The 27,923-nt window shown below is 45.0% G+C and overlaps 1 protein-coding gene and 1 pseudogene across 2 annotated transcripts; one reads left to right on the top strand and one right to left on the bottom strand.

Annotated features, from left to right (window-relative positions):
- Positions 1-12: 12 nt before the first annotated feature.
- On the bottom strand, positions 13-27,923 carry LOC118402235 (uncharacterized). Of its 2 annotated transcripts, none has more exons than XM_035800268.2 (9): positions 27,727-27,923; positions 24,208-24,259; positions 24,022-24,102; positions 23,645-23,763; positions 22,548-22,662; positions 22,357-22,381; positions 5,772-5,876; positions 4,321-5,631; positions 13-558 (listed from the first exon to the last, which is right to left on the bottom strand). In XM_035800268.2, exons 1-9 carry the CDS (start codon positions 27,900-27,902, stop codon positions 518-520), a joined length of 2,025 nt encoding a protein of 674 aa, XP_035656161.1. In that variant the 5' UTR covers positions 27,903-27,923; the 3' UTR covers positions 13-517. The 2 variants fall into 2 exon arrangements, with proteins under 2 accessions (XP_035656161.1, XP_052333063.1); XM_052477103.1 differs by lacking the exon at positions 27,727-27,923 and adding an exon at positions 26,299-26,367.
- On the top strand, positions 14,579-14,715 carry LOC118402584 (uncharacterized; annotated as a pseudogene).

Genomic DNA, 27,923 nt, shown 5'->3' with positions numbered 1-27,923 from the left:
GTTGTCTGACAATTAGCTTTTTAATTGTTTTGTTAGCATGATTAGCTTTTACAAATATGCTCCCAGGTTACAGTTTCAACAGCATATTACATTGAGGCACTCCATAAAGGTTTTATTATTATATCAAAAGTGCTGACTAGTAGCCGACAGCAGCATAAAAGGCTAGAGAGTACAGTAAACATCAGAGGCACTTATATCTTCAGGAACATTTAACATTTAAGATCAGAGATTCATTTCAAAAGTCTACTTTTTGGCTGGTTTCTTTCTCTCTAAATGACATCATTAGTATATATTCAGCTGTGTAAGGAAACGTTATGAGCAAACATATGTTTTACAGTATTAGCCACATCCTTACATTGAGAATATGTTGAGAATTATCCAAATACAAGGCTCTGGTTTTAGCTATTGATGGCATCTCAGAAGCATTTTGCTGTTAGTTGAATGTTTTGTGCAAAGTTGGTTTTCTTCTTCTCTCGTCATGGAACGTGTAGGTTTCTGAGTCTTGCATGGTGTATTTTTACACAAACTGTTCAGGTTTCTCCATACTTGTACTTGAAGCTGTGGGGAATGTAAAAGGAAACACATTTACCATATCACATCAGTTAGGACTACTTCAGATTAGTTGTGCTATGTTTATATTAATGTGACTCCTGAAAATAACCTCATGACAAAAGTATGGGACAGGGTCGTGTTCAGTATGACAGAACGGTGTGCAACATTGAATTCAATGGAAATGCTAGAAGAGCCCAGTTAAAAACAGGTTGTGATTATGGTGGCCCAGAGGGCAGTTACCATATGGTGGGGCATATTGACCACACGGTCACGCAATGTAGTAAACGTTGAAGAGAACCGAACGCACCCCAGCTCTTTCCGTGAAGTCTGGTAATACCCACCTTCCCATAGCCTACTCACCAAGCAGACACAGTTGTTAGGAAAAAGACTGGCTGAACCAACCACACGACTGGTGAGCTAAGATTGGTTATGTCCTCAGTTGTGCATATTAGTTCGGGAGACATCCGTGTCTAATGAGCTGATTGATGTCTGGTGTAAGGTCCAGACCGTCCACTGTCTGTGTGCTCAGAAAGATTATGAGAGGTGACAGAGAGGTTGTTAGCACTGTCTGTCACATGGGGTGAGAGTGTTGTTGGACACATGGTTGTGTGCGTGTATGTGTGTGTGTGTGTAGTGTTGGTGTGATGACATGCATTAATGATAAATAAAGCAAACATTGAACAAATACACAAAAAGAGTTCAGCAGCACACACACACATACACACACAATCAAACAGTTCATTGTTACACAAGAGAAGTAAGCCAGCTAATAATGAATAAATTATTGTTTAAGTTACAGGGCAAGCAATCATGCATACTACTGTAAGTATACAGAGGACAGTCATGGCATACCAGCATTGTAATGTAGAAAAGAGATTCTAGAAAACACACATACAAATAATTAATATTAAATTAGTACAAAACAATTATTTAGTCAGAGCGTAATTTGATTTGCAATATACATTCACACTAGTGATTTACAATATGTCAGTAAAAAAGTCAATTTGATCTTTGTTCCCCAAAAGCAATAAACATAAAAAATATCAAATAATATTTTACATATTATACAAACAGTCAAGATCCCTTTGGCATCACGTAGGAAATGTAAGACTACTTGCGTAACCCCGGGTCGCTGATATTATGAGTGAGATACATCACGAGGGATTCCCCGGAAACTCATTAGCTCTAAGAACCAATCAAACATGTCTGTCGGAGAGAGACAGGTCAAATTATGAAGGTATGCCCAATGAGCTGCATCGCATATCTCCTGTAAGGAGATGCCCTTGAACAGCGCCCAAAAAAGTAGCCATACCTGTGGTTAAAGGTCTTCACGGCTCCAAAAAGTTGAACCCATTCCGAAATGGACCTAGGGCTTTCCTACCTAGACCCACTATGCATAAATGCATTTTAAAAATATAGAGACCCATTCCAAAGGGACGCAAGGAAAACTAGACCTGTTCCATAAAGACATGGTCGGATCCAGACCCGGTTCAAGTGGGGGAAGCAGCAGAAAAAGTCGTTTTTTAAGCTACTTTATTAACTGGAACAGATAAAGCACAAGAGGAGGGAGAGAGGTGGGCCGTACTATTAGTGAGTGACATGGGGAGCATCGAGGGAGAGACGAGGGACAGCAACCAACCAAACCAACCAAGCCGACTCGTGATATAGTAGATTAATAGCTGCCATAGCTAGGTTATTTCTCATCAAATATGATGACGTAGTACCTGTCTTAGACTGTATCAAACCGGGAGAAGCTCGTGAAGCTAGCTAACGTTAGCTAGCTAGGCTATCTGAGTGCATGCACTTTCTCATCCTACTGCTAAAAATAATAACTCCATTCAGAATATTAAGCAGTAGTCTGTTGGCTCTTGGTCGTTGTAGCCTATCCTTCTCCTTTAACTTTTAATTCAGTCATTTTAATTCCATCTTCCATTTATTAGAGATCTCCTAACTGTTGCCACACATGGAGTGAGGCTCTATGACTGTTGCCTATTGCCGCTTTGATGACTTATGATTGGCCAACAACAAGCTACGTGCGCCACGCTCCACTCTTGTGAAAAGAAAGAGCAGCAGCATAAACAAACTAAACTTCTCTTTCTCTCTCTACTGCAACAGTCACATTCGGATCTGTATGGGCCCTTCCGGACAAGTCAGTTAAAATTACACATACCCAAGACGATCATATCAGATCCAACCCAGACCCGTGATATTATTTAGAATTCTGGATCTCAACCTCTGGTGGAGTGAGCCCTCAGGGACAAATTTCCATCACGTATGGACTAATAAAGTATATCTTATCTTGTTTCTATACAGTGAGCGTGTAGAAGGAGCTCTAGCACCTGGACACCAGGTGTTGCAGGAAGGCCAAGAAGATCATCAACGACATCAGCCACCCGAGCCGAGGCCTGTTCTACCCTCTTCCATCACTCAGATGCGGGCAGTATAGGAGTATCATGGCAAAAACTGTCAGATTGGCTAATAGCTTCTACCCCAAGACTATCAGGCTGCTGAACAGCCATTAGGCAGACCCCCCCCCCCGTGCGCTGCTTGCTAATCATATCTGCCGTCCTGTGCATGCGACTAATAAACCTTCTAATCTGCAAGGGCACATGATTGGGGATCGTTGACCGTTGCTTGGCTCCATGGCGCCACAAAAATAGCTAATCTGAGAACAAAGTGAAATATAACTAGCGTTCACCACGTGGGCTAATAGCCTAGCTATTTAGCACAGTGCTAACCTGAGAAACAAATCCTTTAACAATGTGAACATAGCTAGCATTTTCCTTGTGGGTTATTAGCCTAGCTAGTTAGCACAATGTTAGCCAAAGGAAGCTAGCGCTATGTTGGTCTTGCAATGAACAAAAGTGTGGCTCTCGACCGATAAGCAGTAAAAACTAGGATGGTCGGTCTAGTCAACGCGGCACGGTAGTGGGTTGAGCTAAATGAAAGAGCGAGCTAGTAATTGTACCCTTCCAGGTAGAAAAACCAGTCGGTAGAATAGCTAGCCTTGCAGCGAGCTAGCCAAATCTCAGTAGCCACCACAGGAGACAAGGGGAAGGAAAAGCTCATTCCTACCCAAAAGTGTCACCCAACACGGACAAAAGCTGTGCTTGGGGGCGTAACCTCACAGCACACATACGAACAGGAAAACAAAGTTGTGCTAAGGAGAGCTTAGAGTAGTACTCTACATGAGGTGAGAATTACCAGAGGGCAGGCAAGTAGGTATATGTATGAGGGGAGTGGCTCACCTCATTTGCCACTCGACCTGTCTGTCTCAGACAGACGATTATAAATGGTTCTTCGAGTTTATGAGATTCTGGTGAATCCTTCATGTGAGATATTGAAACAAATAATTAAAAGAGAACCAAAGATACAGTAAAACTGCCTCAGACATTAGAGGGAGGCAGAATGCCTATCAGCCACTTGAGAGAGGCAGAGTTTGACTTCAATCATCAACACAAGCTCTTGTATGGATACACAACATCACTATGTATTTATACAGTGATAAATTGTGATTAGAATGAGAGTTTCAGGTCACTCTGTGTTGCAATGGCTACGACAAAGAGAAACTGATGCAGTGAAGAAGCCAAGTAACCAGCACACAGTTCAACACACTAGCCAGCCAATGAAAGAGCTCAGATGTGCTGTCAGTCAAAGCATATAAAGTGAACTTTGTTAGTTTACAGTAGCGTCAGCAGTTGCAGGTTGGTTACATGAGCATGCAGCAGGGCTTTGTTCTCTTTTTAATATTTTTAATCTTTCTGATACCTGGGGCAGAGTGCTTCTCTGTCCCGTCCTCGTCGGACTGTCCGTCTGAATACAGGTAGTGTGACTCTTTGGCCTGTTGACCAGGATAGACCAAATTCCTTGATGCTGTGTACGGTGATGCATTGTTTGAGTTAAAATTAGCTGTGGGCTCTGCCATGTATTTGATTAAGTTCTGTTGAGGTTGACAGTGATGGTAGCCCCGGTTGTTATAGCCATCCGCGGTGTAGGTGTTAAACTGAGGGTTACTCTCGTCCACCCCATCCTCGTCGCCAATGACGACAAGCTCGGCCCGGATGGATCCTTCATAGCCAAGGCCACGCCCACTGTCATCCTCTGCGGTCTGGTAGCCCATAAAGATGGCGGTGACAGGCTCGGACGTGTCCATGGTGTTCAGGATACTGAAGTGCGAGTCTTCCTGGTAGATCGGAGACGGCCTCAGGTCCATTTCAACTGATGAGTCGTAAAACATCCCTCCTCGCGGGTTCTCTCTAGGGCTATGGTAGAAGTCGTCAGTGGGGAACCCTTTCTCCACACCATAAGAGAAAGGATTCTGGTTATACCCGTTGTTTGGCTGGTAGTACTCCTCATCCTGCCTGCCAATGAAATAATGGACTGGAATGTGAGGGGAGGAGGAAAGAATCTCCAGCCCTGAGTTGTGGACTCCATCAATATAGTGGAGCTCCTTCATGGAGAGGACATCACGCTTATACGACTCTTGCTGATACCCATTCCCATTGGTTTCGTGGATGACTTTAGCATTACTCTGTTGGGGTCTGTTGGGGACTGAGGCCCTCCAGCTGCAGGTGTTGGAGAATGCAGGCACTGATTCCTGGTGGCCCCGGTGGTCTTTTGGGAAAGCACCGCTTTGAGGCATCTTCTGCGCTGTACCCTTTCGGAGCTGCTCCTCCACCTCCATAGGGCTGAGCTCATGGTGGCCCCGAGAGCCACGGGGGGTGGAGAATGCAGGCAATGTTGGCTTCTGGTGGCTCTGTGGGCCACAGTTGGTGGAGAATGCAGACACTGATTCCTGATGGCCTTGGTGGCCCAGTGGGCCGCTTTGAGACTTCTTCTGCTCTGTAGCTGCTCTGAGCAGAACCTCCACCTCCATAGCGCTGAGCTCGTCCACTCTGTTAGAAACATCCCCCAGCTGAGACTCGGCAGACCGCAGGGCATAGACAGACTTGCGGCCATCGTCATAGACTTTGACCCCTCTCTGCTGGAGCACCTGGGGGGTGACAGTGGATGTGGACAGGACCCGGGTCTCCCCGGTACGGAGATCCTTCTGGACGTTGATCTCCATGGCAAACATGGCTGGAGGAGGAGACAGGGAGGAGAGACAGAGTGAAAGAGGAAGGGAGAGAGAGAGATGCGTTGAAGTTATATAAAATTAGGGTTGTCAGATCTACAGTACATGCTATTGTTGTAATAAATGTTACTAGGAAGTTTCTTACTTTGTTTGGGTGTGTCCTTATTAGATTCAAAGGACTGCTTCTTTGAAATTGGAGGTTTGCAGGACTTTGGGGCATCTGGAGTAGCTGGGTTGATATGGATTGGCTCTGGAAAAAGAAAAGGAGCAATGTTTATTTTTGTATTGCCAATGATAATGCGTATAATGTAATATGTTTTATCAAATACAGCCATGACCTGAAATTATTGGCACCCTTGATAAAGATGAACAAAAAATACTCAATAAAATAAATAATACAAATACTGAGCTATATTGTATGCTCAACAAAATGGGAAAATCATATTATGCTATACTGGTACAATTGCTCAGAGAAATATATGTATTTTTATTCTCAAAAAGATAGGGGTCAAAATTATTGGCACCCCTGTTTTCAATATTCTGGCACCCTCTCCTTGCAAGAATAATGGCATTGAGCCTTTTTCTGGAATATTTTAGATTGGAGAACAGATTGGGTTGGAGTTTAGAACAGTCCTCCATACAGAATCTTTCCAGATCCTTGATATCCTTTGTGTGCTCTTATGGACTGCCTTCTTTAATTCAAACCAAAACCTTTCAATGGGGTTCAAGTCCGGATACTGAGATGGCCATTGCAAAATGTTGATTATGTGGTCAATTAACCATTTATTTGTGGAATTTGATGTGTGCTTGGGGTTATTGTCTTGCTGGAAGATCCACTTGCGTCCAAGTTTCCAGAGGCAACTAGGTTTTTGACTAAAGTATCCAGGTACTGGGTAAAGTTCATGATGCCGTTGACCTTAACACTAGTCACAGGACCAGTGAAAGCAAAATAGCCCCATTACATCAAAGATCCACCACCATATTGTACACTAGGTATGGGGTTATTTTCTGCTTATCACATCCTTCTTTCGATGCCAAACCCATCACTGGTGTGCGTGGCCAAAGAACTCTATTTTCATGTCATCTGACCATAGCACCAGTTCCAATCCTAGTTTAAAAAACTTCAGACATTTACTTTTTTTTTTTTTAGATCACATGAAAATAAAGCTCTTTGGCCATGCACACCATTGGGAACCTGTAGGATATAGTCATGACCTTAGGGGCGAAGGTCATATTAGGACGCAATGTCACCTTAGTCGCCTTAGTTGCCAGCAGCGAGCTGAGTACAGGAACGGTGTACGGAGAAGGCATGGAGATTCCCAACGTGTTTAGCCGAGGCCAAAGCCACTAACAAGGAGGTTTTGTAGGAGAGGATATTCAGATTCACAGACTCCAGTGGCTCAAAAGGGGGTATAACACAGAACATCCAAAACCAAAGCTAAATCCCAAGTGGGCACAATAGGTTAAGAAACCTGCCTGAGACGGCGGACTCCCTTTAGGAACTGCACCACCAGGGCACAAGCCACAGACCCCAAATCTCTGGCCGGGGGACCCAAACCTACCTGTGCACCTGAGATAATTGATTCCTGCGCAACGGGAGTTGCCATACAGACAATCTTTGCAAACCAAGGATGCTTGGGATAAAGGGGAGCCGCAAAAATCTATGACAAGCCCTCCAGGTGCACCCTCCCCAACGTGGGCCAAATCATCTCCATGGGGGGGGGATGCATAAAGGAGGGTCCGAGACCTCATCGAGAAAAACAGATGACAATTAGCAGTCTCACAATGAGCAAAGATCTATGTTGGCCCTGCCGAGCATTTCCTATATGTGACCCGTTACAGAATCTGAGGCGTTTGAAACTGGTTCCTATTTCAAAGTAGGGACATTAAAAAAAAAAAAATTTGAACATGTGAACTGTTATGTGCCTTAATTTCAAACTTGTATGGGACCTGTAAATATTAATACAAATTTTAAATGATCAGCCTAGTTGAGCCAAGGAGAAAGCAATGAGCTATACAGGGAGAAAGACAGGATTCTTCCTGGCTATTCACGATTGGCTGAGATAATGGAGTGGTTGGACATGCCGAGAGATGAGCCCTGATTGGTCTGTCTTGTCACAGGCTTCTGTCTATAACAGAATGGGCTCTTCCGTGGTCAGTATATAGCTAATATTTGCTATCGCCGATTTTTTGAAAGATAAAATATAGCTATGGACAACTGCAAAAGTGTTGCTGCAGCTCTCAAAAGCATTGTTGCCCTGAATTTAGCTTGGTTTAAGTAGATAAACCTCTTTCTGGAGGACAATGCCATGCTTTACAAGCATGTGGGGTGGGGCTAAGGCTTAAGAGGTTGTGAATGGTGCTGAATTGGGGTAACAAGGAAGAACTCTCTAAGTGTGAAAATCTCATCAAAATCTTTCACAGGACATTTGCTGCTACTTGTCTTTTAAGTGTGATAATGGTGTGTGTGATAAAGTGTGATAAACTTTTAAAGCAGCATAACTTTCCCATGTTTCTCTCCTGGAAGAAGCTAGCTAGCTTACAAAGAATAACAACAAAAAATATCTAGTTAACAGAAGAAAGGAAGACAAAATAAGGACAAAAGAAGGACAGAAGAAAAAGGAAAAGAAAGAGGACAACAAAGTGAAACAGTCAGCACTTCTATTGCAACTTCGTATTTCGTCGTCCTAACGTAGTCTACACTGCTATCTGCCCATCAGCTAGCCAGCTAGCAAACGTCCACCGTCTACCGAATAGCAGCACTGTAGAAACTATTACACTCAACTGAATGACTTGATTAGTGTAGTGTTAGCTAGCTCCATAGTTGTCTTTGCTGTCTTCGTATCCAAGATAATTGTGTAGTTTAGAGCGTGTAGTCTTAGAGTGATTATCTTAATTTACTGAGGTTAGCTAGCCAGCTATTTGTCGTCCTTAACGTAGGAGACACTGCTAGCTAGCCAACAGCTAGCCAACGTCTACTGAATAGAACTTCCGCACTCAACAACCCGGTCGCATTCCGCTTCGCTCCACAGGTAGTATCACATTTTCATTTCATTACAGCACAACGGTTTGATTTGTTTGATCGTAGCTAGCTACATAGTTAGCTACATAGCCGTCTGTGTATCAAAGATAATTGTGTAGTCTAGAGCGATTTTCTAGGTTAGCTAGCCAGCTATTGTCGTTCTTTTAACGCAACGTAACGTAATCAACACTGCTAGCTAGCCAGCTAGCCCCCGAATAGCAGCACTGTAGAAACTATTACACTCAACGGAACGACTTGATTAGTGTAGTGTCAACAACGCAGCCACTGCCAGCTAGCCTACAAAGTCAACAATGCAGCCACTGCCAGCTAGCCTACTTCAGCAGTACTGTATAATTTTAATAATTTTAGTCAATAAGATTCTTGCTACGTAAGCTTAACTTTCTGAACATTCGAGACGTGTAGTCCACTTGTCATTCCAATCTCCTTGCATTAGCGTAGCCTCTTCTGTAGCCTGTCAACTATGTGTCTGTCTATCCCTGTTCTCTCCTCTCTGCACAGACCATACAAACGCTCCACACCGCGTGGCCGCGGCCACCCTAATCTGGTGGTCCCAGCGCGCACGACCCACGTGGAGTTCCAGGTCTCCGGTAGCCTCTGGAACTGCCGATCTGCGGCCAACAAGGCAGAGTTCATCTCAACCTATGCCTCCCTCCAGTCCCTCGACTTCTTGGCACTGACGGAAACATGGATCATCACAGATAACACTGCTACTCCTACTGCTCTCTCTTCGTCCGCCCACGTGTTCTCGCACACCCCGAGAGCTTCTGGTCAGCGGGGTGGTGGCACCGGGATCCTCATCTCTCCCAAGTGGTCATTCTCTCTTTCTCCCCTTACCCATCTGTCTATCGCCTCCTTTGAATTTCATGCTGTCACAGTTACCAGACCTTTCAAGCTTAACATCCTTATCATTTATCGCCCTCCAGGTCCCCTCGGAGAGTTCATCAATGAGCTTGATGCCTTGATAAGCTCCTTTCCTGAGGACGGCTCACCTCTCACAGTTCTGGGTGACTTTAACCTCCCCACGTCTACCTTTGACTCATTCCTCTCTGCCTCCTTCTTTCCACTCCTCTCCTCTTTTGACCTCACCCTCTCACCTTCCCCCCCTACTCACAAGGCAGGCAATACGCTCGACCTCATCTTTACTAGATGCTGTTCTTCCACTAACCTCATTGCAACTCCCCTCCAAGTCTCCGACCACTACCTTGTATCCTTTTCCCTCTCGCTCTCATCCAACACTTCCCACACTGCCCCTACTCGGATGGTATCGCGCCGTCCCAACCTTCGCTCTCTCTCCCCCGCTACTCTCTCCTCTTCCATCCTATCAACTCTTCCCTCTGCTCAAACCTTCTCCAACCTATCTCCTGATTCTGCCTCCTCAACCCTCCTCTCCTCCCTTTCTGCATCCTTTGACTCTCTATGTCCCCTATCCTCCAGGCCGGCTCGGTCCTCCCCTCCCGCTCCGTGGCTCGACGACTCATTGCGAGCTCACAGAACAGGGCTCCGGGCAGCCGAGCGGAAATGGAGGAAAACTCGCCTCCCTGCGGACCTGGCATCCTTTCACTCCCTCCTCTCTACATTTTCCTCCTCTGTCTCTGCTGCTAAAGCCACTTTCTACCACTCTAAATTCCAAGCATCTGCCTCTAACCCTAGGAAGCTCTTTGCCACCTTCTCCTCCCTCCTGAATCCTCCTCCCCTCCCCTTCCTCCCTCTCTGCAGATGACTTCGTCAACCATTTTGAAAAGAAGGTCGACGACATCCGATCCTCGTTTGCTAAGTCAAACGACACCGCTGGTTCTGCTCACACTGCCCTACCCTGTGCTCTGACCTCTTTCTCCCCTCTCTCTCCAGATGAAATCTTGCGTCTTGTGACGGCCGGCCGCCCAACAACCTGCCCGCTCGACCCTATCCCCTCCTCTCTTCTCCAGACCATTTCCGGAGACCTTCTCCCTTACCTCACCTCGCTCATCAACTCATCCCTGACCGCTGGCTACGTCCCTTCCATCTTCAAGAGAGCGAGAGTTGTACCCCTTCTGAAAAACCTACACTCGATCCCTCCGATGTCAACAACTACAGACCAGTATCCCTTCTTTCTTTTCTCTCCAAAACTCTTGAACGTGCCGTCCTTGGCCAGCTCTCCCGCTATCTCTCTCAGAATGACCTTCTTGATCCAAATCAGTCAAGTTTCAAGACTAGTCATTCAACTGAGACTGCTCTTCTCTGTATCACGGAGGCGCTCCGCACTGCTAAAGCTAACTCTCTCTCCTCTGCTCTCATCCTTCTAGACCTATCGGCTGCCTTCGATACTGTGAACCATCAGATCCTCCTCTCCACCCTCTCCGAGTTGGGCATCTCCGGCGCGGCCCACGCTTGGATTGCGTCCTACCTGACAGGTCGCTCCTATCAGGTGGCGTGGCGAGAATCTGTCTCCTCACCACGCGCTCTCACCACTGGTGTCCCCCAGGGCTCTGTTCTAGGCCCTGTCGTTCAACACCCTGTCGTTCTCAACTAACATCAAGGCGGTGGCCCGTTCCTGTAGGTTCATGCTCTACAACATCCGCAGAGTACGACCCTGCCTCACACAGGAAGCGGCGCAGGTCCTAATCCAGGCACTTGTCATCTCCCGTCTGGATTACTGCAACTCGCTGTTGGCTGGGTTCCCTGCCTGTGCCATTAAACCCCTACAACTCATCCAGAACGCCGCAGCCCGTCTGGTGTTCAACCTTCCCAAGTTCTCTCACATCACCCCGCTCCTCCGCTCTCTCCACTGGCTTCCAGTTGAAGCTTGCATCCGCTACAAGACCATGGTGCTTGCCTACGGAGCTGTGAGGGGAACGGCACCTCAGTACCTCCAGGCTCTGATCAGGCCCTACACCCAAACAAGGGCACTGCGTTCATCCACCTCTGGCCTGCTCGCCTCCCTACCACTGAGGAAGTACAGTTCCCGCTCAGCCCAGTCAAAACTGTTCGCTGCTCTGGCCCCCAATGGTGGAACAAACTCCCTCACGACGCCAGGACAGCGGAGTCAATCACCACCTTCCGGAGACACCTGAAACCCCACCTCTTTAAGGAATACCTAGGATAGGATAAAGTAATCCTTCTCACCCCCCTTAAAAGATTTAGATGCACTGTTGTAAAGTGGCTGTTCCACTGGATGTAATAAAGTGAATGCACCAATTTGTAAGTCGCTCTGGATAAGAGCGTCTGCTAAATGACTTAAATGTAATGTAATGTAAATGTTTCCTCCAACTACAGTATACGATATACCATTTTGAAGCTTGTTTCTGGTGAAGGCCACTCTTGACAACCGTGTGTCTGAACACGGAGAAGAGACACTTTTAATTGAACTTACATGAGGGAGACACCGAACTTTCAACACCCATGAACCCTGTGGAGGCTAGGGTTGAAAGAAATGGTGTTTTCTGTGCCACAGTTTGCTTAAAGCACAGCCCACTCGGGGTACAAGGGCTCTGGCTATCACTGACGTACCCCAATTGGCAGTGTCACTTGGGGGTACTGTTGTCACAACAAGCTTCACTCGGTTTAGAAAGTAAGCTGTGTTCCGGTAACCGGCTGGCACCCAGTGCTGGACCACACCCATTAAAAATAGACCCAGGGAAGAATCTGTTATCATGGAGGTTACCCTACTAACCAGTCATAGGTACTGGCGACTAAGCGTCTTGTAACCTAGCCGGGGATGGGACAGACAGCACTGAAAAACTGACCCATTCTGTCGTAACAGACAGGGGTGATTTGTAATTTAATCTAATTCCCAGGAATGAAAAGTGTTGAGCTGGAGACAGACAGCTCATTTAGGGGTTCATACGATCCACAGAGCATGTTTGTGGGATAATAGCATGGTTGTGTTCAACCCTGCTCGTTCTAACAAACAACTCCGCTATCAACAACCAATCGCCTATAGAGACTATAACCTGTATCACTAGATACGTCATAGGGTCTAGTGAGCTACAGGCAGGAATCAGAATTGAAGCCAAGTAATGAGACACATATGGGGGAGGGGTGCCCCTTTGTGAGCAGAGAGTGAATCGCCCAATTTATTACTCTTACCCTGGGGAGATTAATATGCCCTTTGAACCCTGTGAACACTATGGAACACGGGGTAACAGAGGGGGCATTAAACATGGACAAGCTTCCAACATATACGTTGGGCTCCTGTGAGACTGTATAGCCTGCATTAAGCCTGGCCCCCTTACGGGCACAGGGGGCTCCGGCAATGGCTGATGTATTATCCTGTTTGGCTGCAACCAAATGTGGGGGCACTGTTGTCATAGCAATGTTTTTGTGGAAGGGCACACTGGTAGCTCAGACCCTCCCTCCGGGGGTTTACCCGAACCAAGTGCTCGGAGGTTGCTTCCTCCTCGGACTTGCACGCAAGCCCTGCTTCCTCCACTCCCTCCAACTCCAGGAATTGGAAATAGGAGCTGCCATTATGCCGGGGGAAGCTAATAAGTTTCATTAGCTGGAAGTTATGCATGCTAGCTCACGTTAGCAGGGAGGCTTTTTATTCTAAGCTAGGCAGGCTAGCCTCTTTGACCGCAGCACAGTCCATTTAGAATAGTGACTTAACGCTACGTATACTAAACAAGAGAGCTACCCAAGCAACTCCACAGTGGGGAGGCAGAAATAGCAAATAGTAGCTAGCTCGCCTCTGCGAGTGACGCACAGTTCAGATGCCACATTTTTTGGCCAGTCGAACTGTGTAGAAATTAAGAGCGGCCTGGCACGGTTAAGAGCTTTGCTTGAGGTACTTGGTTTCATACAACCGCTCTGTCAAGGCTATGGGTAACTGGTGAAAGGAGTCAGGCGCAGGAGAGCTGAGAGGGGAACGGCACCTCAGTACCTCCAGGCTCTGATCAGGCCCTACACCCAAACAAGGGCACTGCGTTCATCCACCTCTGGCCTGCTCGCCTCCCTACCACTGAGGAAGTACAGTTCCCACTCAGCCCAGTCAAAACTGTTCGCTGCTCTGGCCCCCCAATGGTGGAACAAACTCCCTCACGACGCCAGGACAGCGGAGTCAATCACCACCTTCCGGAGACACCTGAAACCCCACCTCTTTAAGGAATACCTAGGATAGGACAAAGTAATCCTTCTCACCCCCCTTAAAAGATTTAGATGCACTATTGTAAAGTGGCTGTTCCACTGGATGTCATAAGGTGAATGCACCAATTTGTAAGTCGCTCTGGATAAGAGCGTCTGCTAAATGACTTAAATGTAAATGTAGAGGGGCCGACTTCAGCGGAAGTCGTGACAGACTTCCTCGTTTGTTTTGAGTTGAATTCAGGCATAACAGAGACCTCTCACAGAACTCCTCCACTTGTGACTCAGAGGCCATGATTGTGCTTCCGTTGTGGATGTGGTAGAGAAGACATCTTTTTTTGCATGCAATTAACATATATTAACATGCATGACATTTCTCTTGACAGTGGAATAACTATTCTGGCGCCCTGCATTAAACAGAGGCATGCTTTACTCTCTCCATGCTGAAAGAGCGGCAGAGGCTGCTGAAAGTCAGACGAGGCGCACTTTATCCCTGCTCTTCCAAAGAGAAAGTTACTTCTTTTTTCAAACTTGGTGCGGCGATAGAGCACTGTTCGAACTAGGGTTTATCTAACATGGCTAGCACACTATGCAGCGCTTGTTTTCAGTTTAGCTAGCTTGAAAGTCTACATAGGACCTGATCATCAAGGTAGGGCCAGACCCTTCATCGACAAGTCTGGGAAGAGAGTCAAGCGGTGCTCGACCAAGTCAGACACAGGCGGTGGGGGTAGCCTCCCGTCTTCGAGTAGCCTCCCGTAACCGGCGACAGGGTGCACAAGATCCTGGTTGAACGCAGGAAACTACTGCATGCACCACGCCCAGGCAGACAAGACATTTGGTCTGACCAAAGACCCGCTTCTCGGCCTTTTGGCTAAGATCAAGTGTAGTATCTTTTGACAGTGCTGCACTTAATCGGAGAAGCGATCGCAGGCCGGAGGGCTCCCGGGACATTGTGCTATTTATTTTTTGTTTAAAATCACGAGTTCATCTGACTCTGGGGAAGTAGATAAAGGGCTCATGGCCAAAATCCCGAAGAATCCCTTTAAGTGAAAACATTTTAAAACTACAAAGTTCTATCTGCATAAACCCATTTGAACTTGGCGCTACAAGGCTCTATCTTCCATACAATCACAAGCCTGATGATCATAATACATTTTATGTATTTGATTATGTGTTCAATCTTGGTCCAATATTGTTATTCGATCATTTATGTATCCAAATAGCTACAGTTTTTTAAAAAACTGAACATGTCTAAGTGTCAGAACCTTATAGAACCTTGTAGAACCTAGAACCTTCCTCATCGACTTATTCAGACTAAGGAAATAGCTAGATGACTCAGTATTGGACTCGCGGTAGCTCCGTAACGCTGGCTAGCGTATTAGCTCGATTTGGGCCTACCCCCACACCAAAGCTAGTTAGCGTTGCTAGCTAACAGCTCGGAATAATGACCATACTCACCCCTGGATGTGCCAATTGCCAGCAACTGACCCAGAAAATTGCTGAATTGGAGGGTAGAGTGTCTAAGAAGATGAACAGCTGATTGACACTTTGCTTGAGTCTGCCAAAAACGTGGTGAACGAAGCCACTTGCCCATGGCTTGTCACCGCGGCGTCGGGAAGAGCCTGCAGCTGTGAGACAAACTTTGATCCCGTTAGAAGAGCCCTGGCCATGACAGGGAGCTATACTCAAGCATCCGGTCTGCTCCATTTCCTCTGCTCTGCCTCAGGAGCCATGGATCATTATACGGAACCAAAAAATCCTGGCAGGGGCCTCCCGGGTGGTGCAGTGGTTAAGGGCGCTGTACTGCAGCGCCAGCTGTGCCACCAGAGACCCTGGGTTCGCGCCCAGGCTCTGTGTTAACCGGCCGCGACCGGGAGGTCCGTGGGGCGACGCACAATTGGCCTAGCGTCGTCCGGGTTAGGGAGGGCTTGGCCGGTAGGGATATCCTTGTCTCATCGCGCACCAGCGACTCCTGTGGCGGGCCGGGCGCAGTGCGCGCTAACCAAGGTTGCCAGGTGCACGGTGTTTCCTCCGACACATTGGTGCGGCTGGCTTCCGGGTTGGATGCGCGCTGTGTTAAGAAGCAGTGCGGCTTGGTTGGGTTGTGTATCGGAGGACGCATGACTTTCAACCTTCGTCTCTCCCGAGCCCGTATGGGAGTAGTAGCGATGAGACAAGATAGTAGCTACTAAAACAATTGGATACCACGAAATTGGGGAGAAAAAGGGGTAAAATTCAAAATAACAACAAAACAAAAAAATCCTGGCAGGAAAACGCCAAGGCAAAGTGATGCCTTGGAACTGGGAAACAGATACCGGGTATTGGAAGAGGTCTCTGCCACTGTCCCCAAAGGAACAAACAACTCTGCCCGGAAGCAAGTGGACCCACACCATCTAAACAATTTACAACGACACAGCTCTACAACTAGCCCCAATCAACTTTCTAGCAGGAAGATAACTCAAGAGAGACGCAACTTAAGAAAATTACCAAGCAGCAGTCCCACTGTCCTTATTGTGGGCTCATCCATGATCCAAAATGTTTCTATTAGGAAAACAGAGACCATCTGTTACCCGGGTGTCCAGATCCGGGACATTGACTGTATGTTACCGCTACTCATTAGTGAACACCCGACTGCCACAGCTATCACAGTCCATGTAGGGTCAAATGATATTAAACTATATCAATCTGAGCAACTTAAAAAGGACTTTAAATCACTGATTCATGCTCTACTGCATTATTTCATGTCGACTCCCATCTCCACTCTCTACGGATAATAATAATAATTGTATACGCCAGCTACACATCTGGCTTAAAGCTTATTGTTGTTCAATAAATCGAATCAAATATAATCAAATCAAATCAAATTTGATTTGTCACATACACATGGTTAGCAGATGTTAATGCGAGTGTAGCGAAATGCTTGTGCTTCTAGTTCCGACAATGCAGTAATAACCAACAAGTAATCTAACTAACAATTCCAAAACTACTGTCTTATACACAGTGTAAGGGGATAAAGAATATGTACATAAAGATATATGAATGAGTGATGGTACAGAGCAGCATAGGCAAGGTACAGTAGATGGTATCGAGTACAGTATATACATATGAGATGACTATGTAAACAAAGTGGCATAGTTAAAGTGGCTAGTGATACATGTATTACATAAAGATGCAGTAGATGATATAGAGTACAGTATATACGTATGCATATGAGATGAATAATGTAGGGTATGTAAACATTATATTAGGTAGCATTGTTTAAAGTGGCTAGTGATATATTTTACATCATTTCCCATCAATTCCCATTATTAAAGTGGCTGGAGTTGAGTCAGTGTCAGTGTGTTGGCAGCAGCCACTCAATGTTAGTGGTGGCTGTTTAACAGTCTGATGGCCTTGAGATAGAAGCTGTTTTTCAGTCTCTCGGTCCCAGCTTTGATGCACCTGTACTGACCTCGCCTTCTGGATGATAGCGGGGTGAACAGGCAGTGGCTCGGGTGGTTGTTGTCCTTGATGATCTTTATGGCCTTCCTGTAACATCGGGTGGTGTAGGTGTCCTGGAGGGCAGGTAGTTTTCCCCCGGTGATGCGTTGTGCAGACCTCACTACCCTCTGGAGAGCCTTACGGTTGTGGGCTGAGCAGTTGCCGTACCAGGCGGTGATACAGCCCGCCAGGATGCTCTTGATTGTGCATCTGTAGAAGTTTGTGAGTGCTTTTGGTGACAAGCCGAATTTCTTCAGCCTCCTGAGGTTGAAGAGGCGCTGCTGCGCCTTCTTCATCATGCTGTCTGTGTGAGTGGACCAATTCAGTTTGTCTGTGATGTGTATTCCGAGGAACTTAAAACTTACTACCCTCTCCACTACTGTTCCATCGATGTGGATAGGGGGGTGTTCCCTCTGCTGTTTCCTGAAGTCCACAATCATCTCCTTAGTTTTGTTGACGTTGCGTGTGAGGTTATTTTCCTGACACCACACTCCGAGGGCCCTCACCTCCTCCCTGTAGGCCGTCTCGTCGTTGTTGGTAATCAAGCCTACCACTGTTGTGTCGTCCGCAAACTTGATGATTGAGTTGGAGGCGTGCATGGCCACGCAGTCGTGGGTGAACAGGGAGTACAGGAGAGGGCTCAGAACGCACCCTTGTGGGGCCCCAGTGTTGAGGATCAGCGGGGTGGAGATGTTGTTACCTACCCTCACCACCTGGGGGCAGCCCGTCAGGAAGTCCAGTACCCAGTTGCACAGGACGGGGTCGAGACCCAGGGTCTCGAGCTTGGAGGGTACTATGGTGTTGAATGCCGAGCTGTAGTCGATGAACAGCATTCTCACATAGGTATTCCTCTTGTCCAGATGGGTTAGGGCAGTGTGCAGTGTGGTTGAGGTTGCATCGTCACTGGACCTATTTGGGCAGTGAGCTAATTGGAGTGGGTCTAGGGTGTCAGGTAGGGTGGAGGTGATATGGTCCTTGACTCGTCTCTCAAAGCACTTCATGATGACGGAAGTGAGTGCTACGGGGCGGTAGTCGTTTAGCTCAGTTACCTTAGCTTTCTTGGGAACAGGAACAATGGTGGACCTCTTGAAGCATGTGGGAACAGCAGACTGGTATAGTGATTGATTGAATATGTCCGTAAACACACCGGCCAGCTGGTCTGCGCATGCTCTGAGGGCGCGGCTGGGGATGCCGTCTGGGCCTGCAGCCTTGCGAGGGTTAACACGTTTAAATGTCTTAATCACCTCGGCTGCAGTGAAGGAGAGTCCGCATGTTTTCGTTGCATGCCCTGTCAGTGGCACCGTATTGTCCTCAAAGCGGGCAAAATAAGCATACAATATATGGACAATTTTACAGCTTTCCTAATTCGACCAAATGTATTTATCCGGGATGGATTACATCTGAATAGGGATGGTACAAGCATTCTCTCCTCAAACCTGGCTCTCACTATAGTCTCATACAGAGCATGTGAGAGTATACAGCCATGGGGGTTGATACTCGGAATTGGTCGATTCCACATCAGACTTTACTCATTGTTCCCCTCCCAGCTTTCAATAGCACTACATGTGCTGATGACATGGATGAAACTTTTGATGGACTTTATGTTATTGTTACACTATTGTCAATGTACCGTGTTGCCATTTCCTCGCACAGGCAGAGGGGTATTGTTAGATGTAATCTTGTCTCCATCCAACTCAGGCCCGTCAGTAGTTACACGAGGAAGCATCGCTCATCTAATATTACCTTGAATGCTCCATCTGATATGAGCTCTCAAAATAGTGGCCTTGGAATGATTCATTTGAATGCTGGAAGCTTGATCCAAAAGTTAGATTTGATTGAAATACTGGTCTGACAATCACATGCTGACATATTGATTACATCTGAATCCTGGCTCTGTTTCTCTGTTCCAAACTCAGATGTTCTGTTAGCTGGGTACAATGTCTACAGAGGTGAAGGTATTTCTATATATGTTAAATGCAACCTAGATGTCACTGTGTCAATTTCTACTTCTGTTCCCGAAACAGTATGAATGCTTAGTTCTAAATGGGGTCCTTGTTCATAATGCACTATTAACGCTAACGCTAGCGGGAGTTTATCGCCCACCCTCAGCTCCGGTATCTGCTCTAGGCAAATTGTTTGAGTTAATGTCTAATTATGCAATCTCTGAATTATGGATTATCAGAGATCTCAATCTGGACTGGTTGATGCCAGCATCGCTTAAATTAAATTGACATTTGTAACGAACTAAATCTTACTCAACCAATACCTATACCTATCCATCCTAATCCAAAAGACCCGGAAACATCTACATTAATAGACCTTATCTTAACAAATACACCTCACAAATATATAGCTAGTGGGTTATTTGCAAATTACATCAGTGACCCCTGCCCTATTGCATGTATCAGGCTAAAAAACCCTGACCCCCGTATAATTCTCAAGATAAACTATAAACACTTCTCAGAGCGAGCCTTTATCCATGACCTTTATTACTCAGAGCTTTTATCCGCAAACTACATAATGGACCCAGTTTTAGCGTTCTCTTTCTTTTCATACATTTTTACCTCCATGGCTGTTAAACACGCCCTGTTAAAGCGACTTAGGGTAAAAAATTTTAACTAATCCTTGGTTCTCCTCTGATTTGAAAATCCTTTTCCAGCAAAAGAATCAAGCATGGGCCTTGGCGAGGAAAACTGGCGAAACAGCTGATTGGCTGCTTTTTAGGCAATTGAGAAATAAATGGACTGGAGGAATAAAAAAGGCAAGATCTAGGTGTAATGACAGAGTCTGCTGGTGATCCCTCTAAATTCTGGAAAACCGTTAACTCACTTAAACGAGGAAACTCCTCGATGTCCCTGCCACAGCAAATTACATCGGAATCTGGGATCGTCAGTGACCCAACTAAAATTTGTGATGTTTTTAATAAGCACTTTATTTCTGCTGGTGTTCTTTTTTAAAGAAAAAATTGCCAATATGATCCTGACCAGTCTATTGTTTCAGCCCCTCGGCCCCCACCTGAAGTGGATAACATTAAGCCGGTTTTTAATTTTCAAAAAGTCACAGAAGATGAGGTCTTATCCGCTATAGATTCAAAGAAATCGTTAGGTGCTGACAATCTGGATCGATATTTACTCAAGTGTGTGGTACCTATCATTGCTAGTGCAGTGACGCACATCTTCAATCAAACATTAGTCATAGGAAAATAGCTTCTGTTTTACCGCTCCTCAAGGGAGGTGATGGTAGTGAATTGGATAATTATCGGCCCATCACTAAGCTCTCCTGTTTGGCTAAAATTATAGAGTCATTGGTGAATAGGCAACTACAATCATTTTAACTGTTAACAATACTCTTTCTAGCAATCAATCTGGCGTCAGACATAAACACAGTACCACTACGCCCACTGTACATGTTGTAAAGGATATTGCTAATGCCCTAGATAATGGAAAGTACTGTGCCGCCTTGTTCATAGATTTGTCTGTGCCGCCTTGTTCATAGATTTGTCTTTTGACACTGTAGACCATGCGATAATTTGGGGTAAGCTGTCGTCAATAGGACTGGGATCGGATGCTTGTCGTTGGTGTCATGACTATCTAGGATAGAAGTCAGGCTTTTAGAGTTGACGGCATCCAATCGGAGCCATTGGAGTTGGTTAAAGGTGTCCCACAAGGTTCTATACTTGGTCCATTACTGTTCACTCTCTACATAAACAATATCGGTGATAAGGTAAGAAAGTGTCAAATTCATTTATATGCTGATTACACTATCATGTTGCTCTATTGCTTCAATGGCTGACCAAGCATTATTGCAGCTGGACACAGATTTTAAGATATTAGAAGGGTTGTTTTTTTTACAGTTGAAACTTGTTTTAAATGCTAAGAAAACACATTTTATCATTTTTAATAGGTCCAACAAGTTGGTTGAAAGTACACTTGCACTTACGAGTTTAGATGGCTCTCAAATAAATCAGGTTTCTGCATATAAATACTTAGGGATATGGCTGGATGATAAACAGCCTTTTAAAATGCATATTGATGAACTTTGTAAATGGCAAAAAATCAAGCTAGGCTTCCTCTATAGAAACAGGACATGTTTGTCCTCCACAAATAGAAGACAAATTGTGCAAGCTACTTTTAGGTCTGTTATAGATTATGGGGATATTATTTACATGCATGCTACAGCATCCACACTTAAACTGCTGGATCACTTATCATTGCGCACTTAGGTTTATTACGGGTGCTAGCTACAGAACTCACCGCTGTGTTTTATATCAAAATGTGGGTTGGACTTTGCTGTCCGTGAGACGAGAACAACATGCTCTCTTGTTTGTCTATAAAGCACTTCTGAATAAACTACCATCTTATTTATCATCACTCATCAACATTATACTTATAATTCATGGATCACACTTGAGGCCCCGGCGATCTTCACAGAGTTGGGTATGGCTGCCTTTTTGTGTTATGCTCCTTGCATATGGAATCGCCTGCAGACCAAACTTAAACTTGACTCTTGTTCCCCTTGCCCATTTTAAACATTTATTGGAGGACTTTTGTATTGCTTGTAACTGCTTTGGGTAATGCAAGTTATTGTGCTATTAGGGGAATAACCTACAGTATGTGTAAATGTAACAATCTGCTGTAGTATTGTTTTTGTGTTATCTGTGAACGTTTAGTTTGTCTTGTGTAATTTCTTAATCATTGTACCTAAACTGTATGTGTATACGCAGGGCCCAGCTGTAAAAGAGACCTTGGTCTCAGTCTGTGTTCCTTGTTTGAAATAAAGATATAATGGCTGAAACCAGATGGACATTTCAGAGCCATAAGGTTCTAGCTGCGATTGCACCCACCCAAAAAAAAACAAATTTACAATTGTCTCAGGATTTTGATACTCTGCACTTTAGGTAGCTTTAAGGTGTGGATATGGGTTATGAAAGAAGAATTCACTACAAAACAGTTCTGAGATCTGGGATGTGAAAACATTGATGCCTAACATCTCAGAAGTATGCTTTGCACAGATATAACCTCATAGTCCCCAAGGTAAACGATTTGTGTTATCTATTTTGTACAGTCCCCCCCCGCACCTCATCTTTGTCAACGGTGCCAATAATTACGGTCACAAATACGTAATCGGCAAGCTAGCAAAAAGGACTTACCTTCTTGGAAATTCTCCTTTGCGTCCTATAAGGTCACATAAAACAAAGAGACTAAAAGTCACCAACCTCAAATAAAACGTTCAGATACAACCGTGTTAGGTATACATCTACAGTACTCTCATTGTGGCCAAAGCGAAAACATGTAAGACAGAAATAGCTCAATGTCAATAAGTACCGTACCGTCCAAGTACCTTTATTATCTCCTCAGGTGTTTTCTCGATAGCTTTCAGCCTCTTCAGGATGAAGCCCTCATTTTTCGAAATCATCGTCTCTTCCCTCTCCAGAGCCTCAATCTCTTTCTCCATCCTGCAAGCCCAGACGAAGAGGGTTCAAAGGTCATATCACCTCGCGGAGTAGGGGTGAGGAAAAGGATCGGTGAGCTGACTGTTTTCTCATCTTCTGAAGACGTTCTGTTCTGACTGGAGTCTCGTCAAAGGTGTAAATTGGAAAACTGATCATGGCTGGCATCAGACAGACCTGGGGTCAACGGCCCCGGCATCCCTCCTCTGCCAACCCCATCAACGCTGTGCCGTCCCAGCCAACTGGCACAAGCGTGACACTTTGACACCTACAGTCCAAATGACACTATCCCAAAGTGGTACCACCCTAACAGAATGGCACCTACTCTGTGAAATATTAACAAGTGTCCATTGAGTAGAGGGAGGAGTGCAGAATGAGACTATTTGGAAATGTCCTTCTCTCTTACTAAAGACCTCTTACCAAAAAAGACCTGAACACTATATCACTCCTTATGCCATATTTTAATAATGACAAATGTTTCAATCCTAGGTGGTCTTCGTTAGGTTAAAAAAGTCTTAGTTACAGGAGTTGGTGGACCTAAAGATCACTCTGCTGTTGTCTTATTACCAGCACCTCAGGGTTTTCAGGGAATGCACTGACTGCCACTTGGTCAAATTGGTACACATCTAAGGGATTTAGGTCTAACTGGACAATGGATGGACTGCCCTTCACCACAGACAGTCCAATACATGTTGTCTTCAGTGTGTTGATGCAGTGACTGTTTCTTGAGCATAGAAATCAAATAAATAGAACAGGCATCCCCATTTAAAAGCAACACTTGACTGTAAGCGGAACAGATGTTTTAAATGAGTAAGATTTATAACACGAACCAGCACTTTCACATAACACTTAACCAACTGTTGCTAAAAGCATTTCTCAACATAATACGGCCTATGTTCGATCAGGCTGTCATGTTAAACCAGCAATGTAAACATAGATCAGTTTATACATGCACAAATGGAGTATGAGTTGTCTCGGCTTACTGTACCTGTGGATGCTGGTCTGGAGGAGTTTAGTTTGTTGTTGATCTCCCCTCAAAGTCTCTCTCTGCTGTGGGCTTTGGTTGCTCGTTCCATCCATGAGCCACTGTTCCCTCAGAGACTTTTTCTGTTCAAAGCAGAAGAGGAAACGCTTAAGTGTTCTGAGACATTATTTTTTTTTACACGCTGATGTGTATTTTAATGGACTGTTCAACTGCAGTGACCATAAAATATCAACCTGTCAGAAAGCCTTGGTGCTTGGAATTCTCACTGTCATTAGATGTTTGACTTATGAATTCATCCAATGTTGTTGAAATTATGTGGTCTGACTATATGACAGTAAGAATCTATAATTTGATCACGTCATCACATTATCTTACTGTACCTTTAAGTGCTGAAGCTTTAGCCTCTCCTGGTCTATTTCCAGCTTTTTATGAACAATGTCTTCTTGGACTTTTCTCTTATCCTGCAGATACAATATAGTTATGAATCTTACTACAGTACTCGAAACAGGTATTGTTCAGAAGTTGATTTGCTGTAAGAGGACCAGACTGATTCCAGGTCAGTTTACCGTTATTGCTTGGAGTCGGTCCTTTACCAGTTCTGCCTCTTCCATACTGACCCTGGACCAAAGAAATTGAAAAGTGAGGGGAGGAAACTGTATCTAAAAAGTGATGATCTGGCACGTACAACCCTATATACAATGCATAGAGCTTCACTATGGGTTGAGAGGGAAAGTTAAAGGGATTCAGATTATTTTCGACTTGTCTTCAAAGTGAACTATCCCTTCAACTGTTAAAAACAGGATAAGCGCCAGTGGTGATTGAAAGAGTGACTTGACAAATTTGACCAGGAACAAAAGGGTTTGACTTCCACAATGTCACAGACACAGGAGGTTGTATTTAAATATGAAATATATAAATACTTATTTAAATACCCCAAATAGTATTTGAACCCAGGTCTGGGTTTTAGCCTACCTGATCAGACCTGAAACAAGAGTCTGGTCTAGCCACTAACACACTCAACTGTATTTCTGGTCTGAGAGAGCAAGGCATTCAAACCCCTCAGATCTTACTCCAGAAATGTTCTGGCCTACAAGGCAAGAGTCTCCAAACTCACCGTATCAATTGGGAGTGGTATAGATATCAATGTAAGCCGAGTCAACTGGTGTGATGATACGCATACTTACAAACATCACAAGGTGCAAAAATGCATGGACTTTATGGACTCTGTCACATTCTGTCAGGGGTGCTTCTGTTGTGTGGTGATAGTGACAGGGATGACCTAAAAGGCATGCCAGCACCTCCCTGATCTCCTGACACTTTTCCCCCCTGTCTCTCACCATGCCCCACAGATATTCCAGCCAGGCTTTGTCCTCAGACAGATAGCCCCCTTAATGGGATGACACAGCAGCAGCCTCCACATCTGCTATTCACATAGAGGTACGAACATAAAACAGATGTGTTCCAGATACTGTCAAAAAAATGTCTGTACATAACTGCTCATTCCTTTCTGATGCTGCTAGTCCTCTAACAGGGAATTCTGAAAATCGGGGAGGAAACAGATTTAAAGAAGGATTTTGAAGCCTTGAGACAATTGAGAAATAGAGGGTGAATGGGCAAGACGACAGATTTTGACCTTGTCAGCTCGGGAATTCAATCTTGCAACCTTTCGCTTACAAGTCCAACGCTCTAACCACTAGGCTACCTGCTGCCCCAATATATTTAGTAGTTTTATCTAAAAAGGATAACGTTTTTAATACATCACTATTTATGTTAAATGAAATTCACATGGTTCTACCCTTCCTCCTCTGAGGAGCCTCAACTGTATGAAGTCCAAATGGAATGGCATTCGGTCAGATCAGAGAATGATTGCAATGAGGAGCTATATCTGTATGTATAATCACATCCAATGTCTCTGGTCTCTACCCAACATTACTGAGGCTGGGTGAGGTACGGTGCTACTCAGACAATACCTTGACATCAAGCCAAGGGGTGGGAAGCACTGTGGTAGAACATGATAAAGATGCCCCCATCATTATGTCCTCACCAACACAGTATGCCAGAGGAGCACCAGTTGCCACCTTTCACCACACAACACTCAATGCTTCCCATGGGGGAAAAATGGGCTGAGGCATCTACATACTGTACATAGAGGAATGAGCTGGCTGAACCACGCCTCTTGCATTGCATGCTTGTATAGTGAAGCGCTGTCTAAAAATAGCAGGTCAAAATAGCGAGTGCTGCATTCTGCTGCAAATAATGTGTGTCTGTCTCTTCGAAAACAGAGCTAAGCAAACAGGTGATATTTAGAACTGAAGTACAGTTATTGTCCTTCATTTACAAATGTATAAACATTTGGGCTGCTGTTATGGTCGTAGTAGCTACAGTACTACAGGTTATTGACATGAAGCCTTTGTGACTCAATAATGTCACAAAGGCATTGTGTGGTCCTTGTGTGGCTCAGTTGGTAGAGCATGGCGCTTGTAACGCCAGGGTAGTGGGTTCGATCCCTGGGACCACCCATACGTAGAATGTATGCACACATGACTGTAAGTCGCTTTGGATAAAAGCGTCTGCTAAATGGCATATATATATATATGTGGCATAGGGTCAGTTATGCCAATACTGATTACAACACGTATCATCATCACACAACTCACCTTGCAGCATAAACAATTACATTCAAGAATTGGAAAATCCGTCCCTGGTGAAATAAAATTTAAAACAAGGGGGAAAAAAGCACAAAATCCTGATTAAAAATGAATGGCTCTTATCAATTCTTGAAGTGGCATTTCAATGAATCTCCTGAATAGACTGAATTGAAATGGTACTCACTGACCCCAACCCTGGTCAGCATTGTGAAGTGTGCGATATACGTGTGACTAATTAGGCTGGACACCCTTTTGACTCTTAGGTCAGCACTTCTGAGAAGTCTAAGAAAATGTGAGACCTAATGAAAGACCTAAGCAACAATGCTTTATTTTTTTACCTGGCCTGATACATCACACTCCAGGCATAAGCGGTCACTTAGGGCCCCAGGGCGATAGGGGCCCCCAACCCAATTTTTCTCTTGTTGTCAGTCACCGACATTCACTCAATTAGCCATGTCAGCACCCCAACCAAATCTCGTGCAAGGCCCCCAGAAGGCTAGAGTCGGCCCCGATCACACTTGGTAGCTAAGTACACTATACAGCAAAATGCAGACTCTTAATTGCTTTTCTTTATACTCGGATCCCCAGCACCCGCGCAGAACAATCGGATGTGTTTCAATCTCTCCACATAGTGAAGAGTGGAAGCTCTAAACTGTGATGGTCAGTTCCTTCTAAGCTGCCTGGCCTAAGCTGATCATTGGTGACTTATCCAGGCAGCAAATCTGCTAGGGCATCTGCTTGCACAACAATAATTGCGTGGACACATGGCTTTCAAAATGGCACATGGATGATAGTCGAGCAGTATTCAAAATGTAGCAAACACTAAATGTGCACTCTTCCTTCATTTTCTTTATGCTATTATTTGATGGGTGTATATTTCATTCCTGTAGCAAAGAGGACTGATAAGGGCTCAACGCAAAGCGATTGTCAATAATATAGCCTGAATGCACAAATCATGGACAAAGAATGAAACAGAAGTACTGTGTATTCTACGCCTATTATGGTATTTTTTTCTCCAAAGTCCTACATTAGAATAGCTTGTGAGTGTGCAGTTGTCGCATGCATGAAAAAAGTGAATCCCCATGCCGTCGCATGCCATGACAGGTTCTGAATGCACCCAACAGATGGTGAAAACTGAAAAGGTTTAAGCGAAGCTTTAAGGGATTAATGGAGACCCCGCAGTCATCCTGTCCAATTGTTTAATATCGTCACGCATTAAAAAAGAGCAATTGAACATAACAGTGAAATGATGTTGCAACCATTCAAAAGTACACCGTACATAGGTTAAAACCTATACAAAGGTATACCGTATTGCATAGTTAATATAACGTATAAGTTAAACTATTCTCCATGTCAGGTATCAGTGCGCTCATGGCCAAATTCTACAACATTGCCAAACAAAAAGTAACGGTTTGAGTAAATAGCAATAACACTCACCAGTTATATAAGTGAACAAAGGCAGGATATGGATTATAAATGCCTTGGTGGCTCAAATTCTCAAATTCACTATACTTCTCAAGTGGACAGCGCTCTGTCCCGCACAACGCTCTGTCCCGCACAACGCGACAGTCAGGTACAGTGTGTGGGGATTGACCGGAGCCAGGGTTACGCATGATTGACACTTCTCAATGACT

This window comes from Oncorhynchus keta, chromosome 23 (genome assembly GCF_023373465.1).
Source record: "Oncorhynchus keta strain PuntledgeMale-10-30-2019 chromosome 23, Oket_V2, whole genome shotgun sequence".
Lineage (NCBI taxonomy): Eukaryota > Metazoa > Chordata > Actinopteri > Salmoniformes > Salmonidae > Oncorhynchus > Oncorhynchus keta.
Note: the sequence above shows the minus strand (reverse complement) of the source record. Positions and strands in the feature narration are given on the sequence as shown.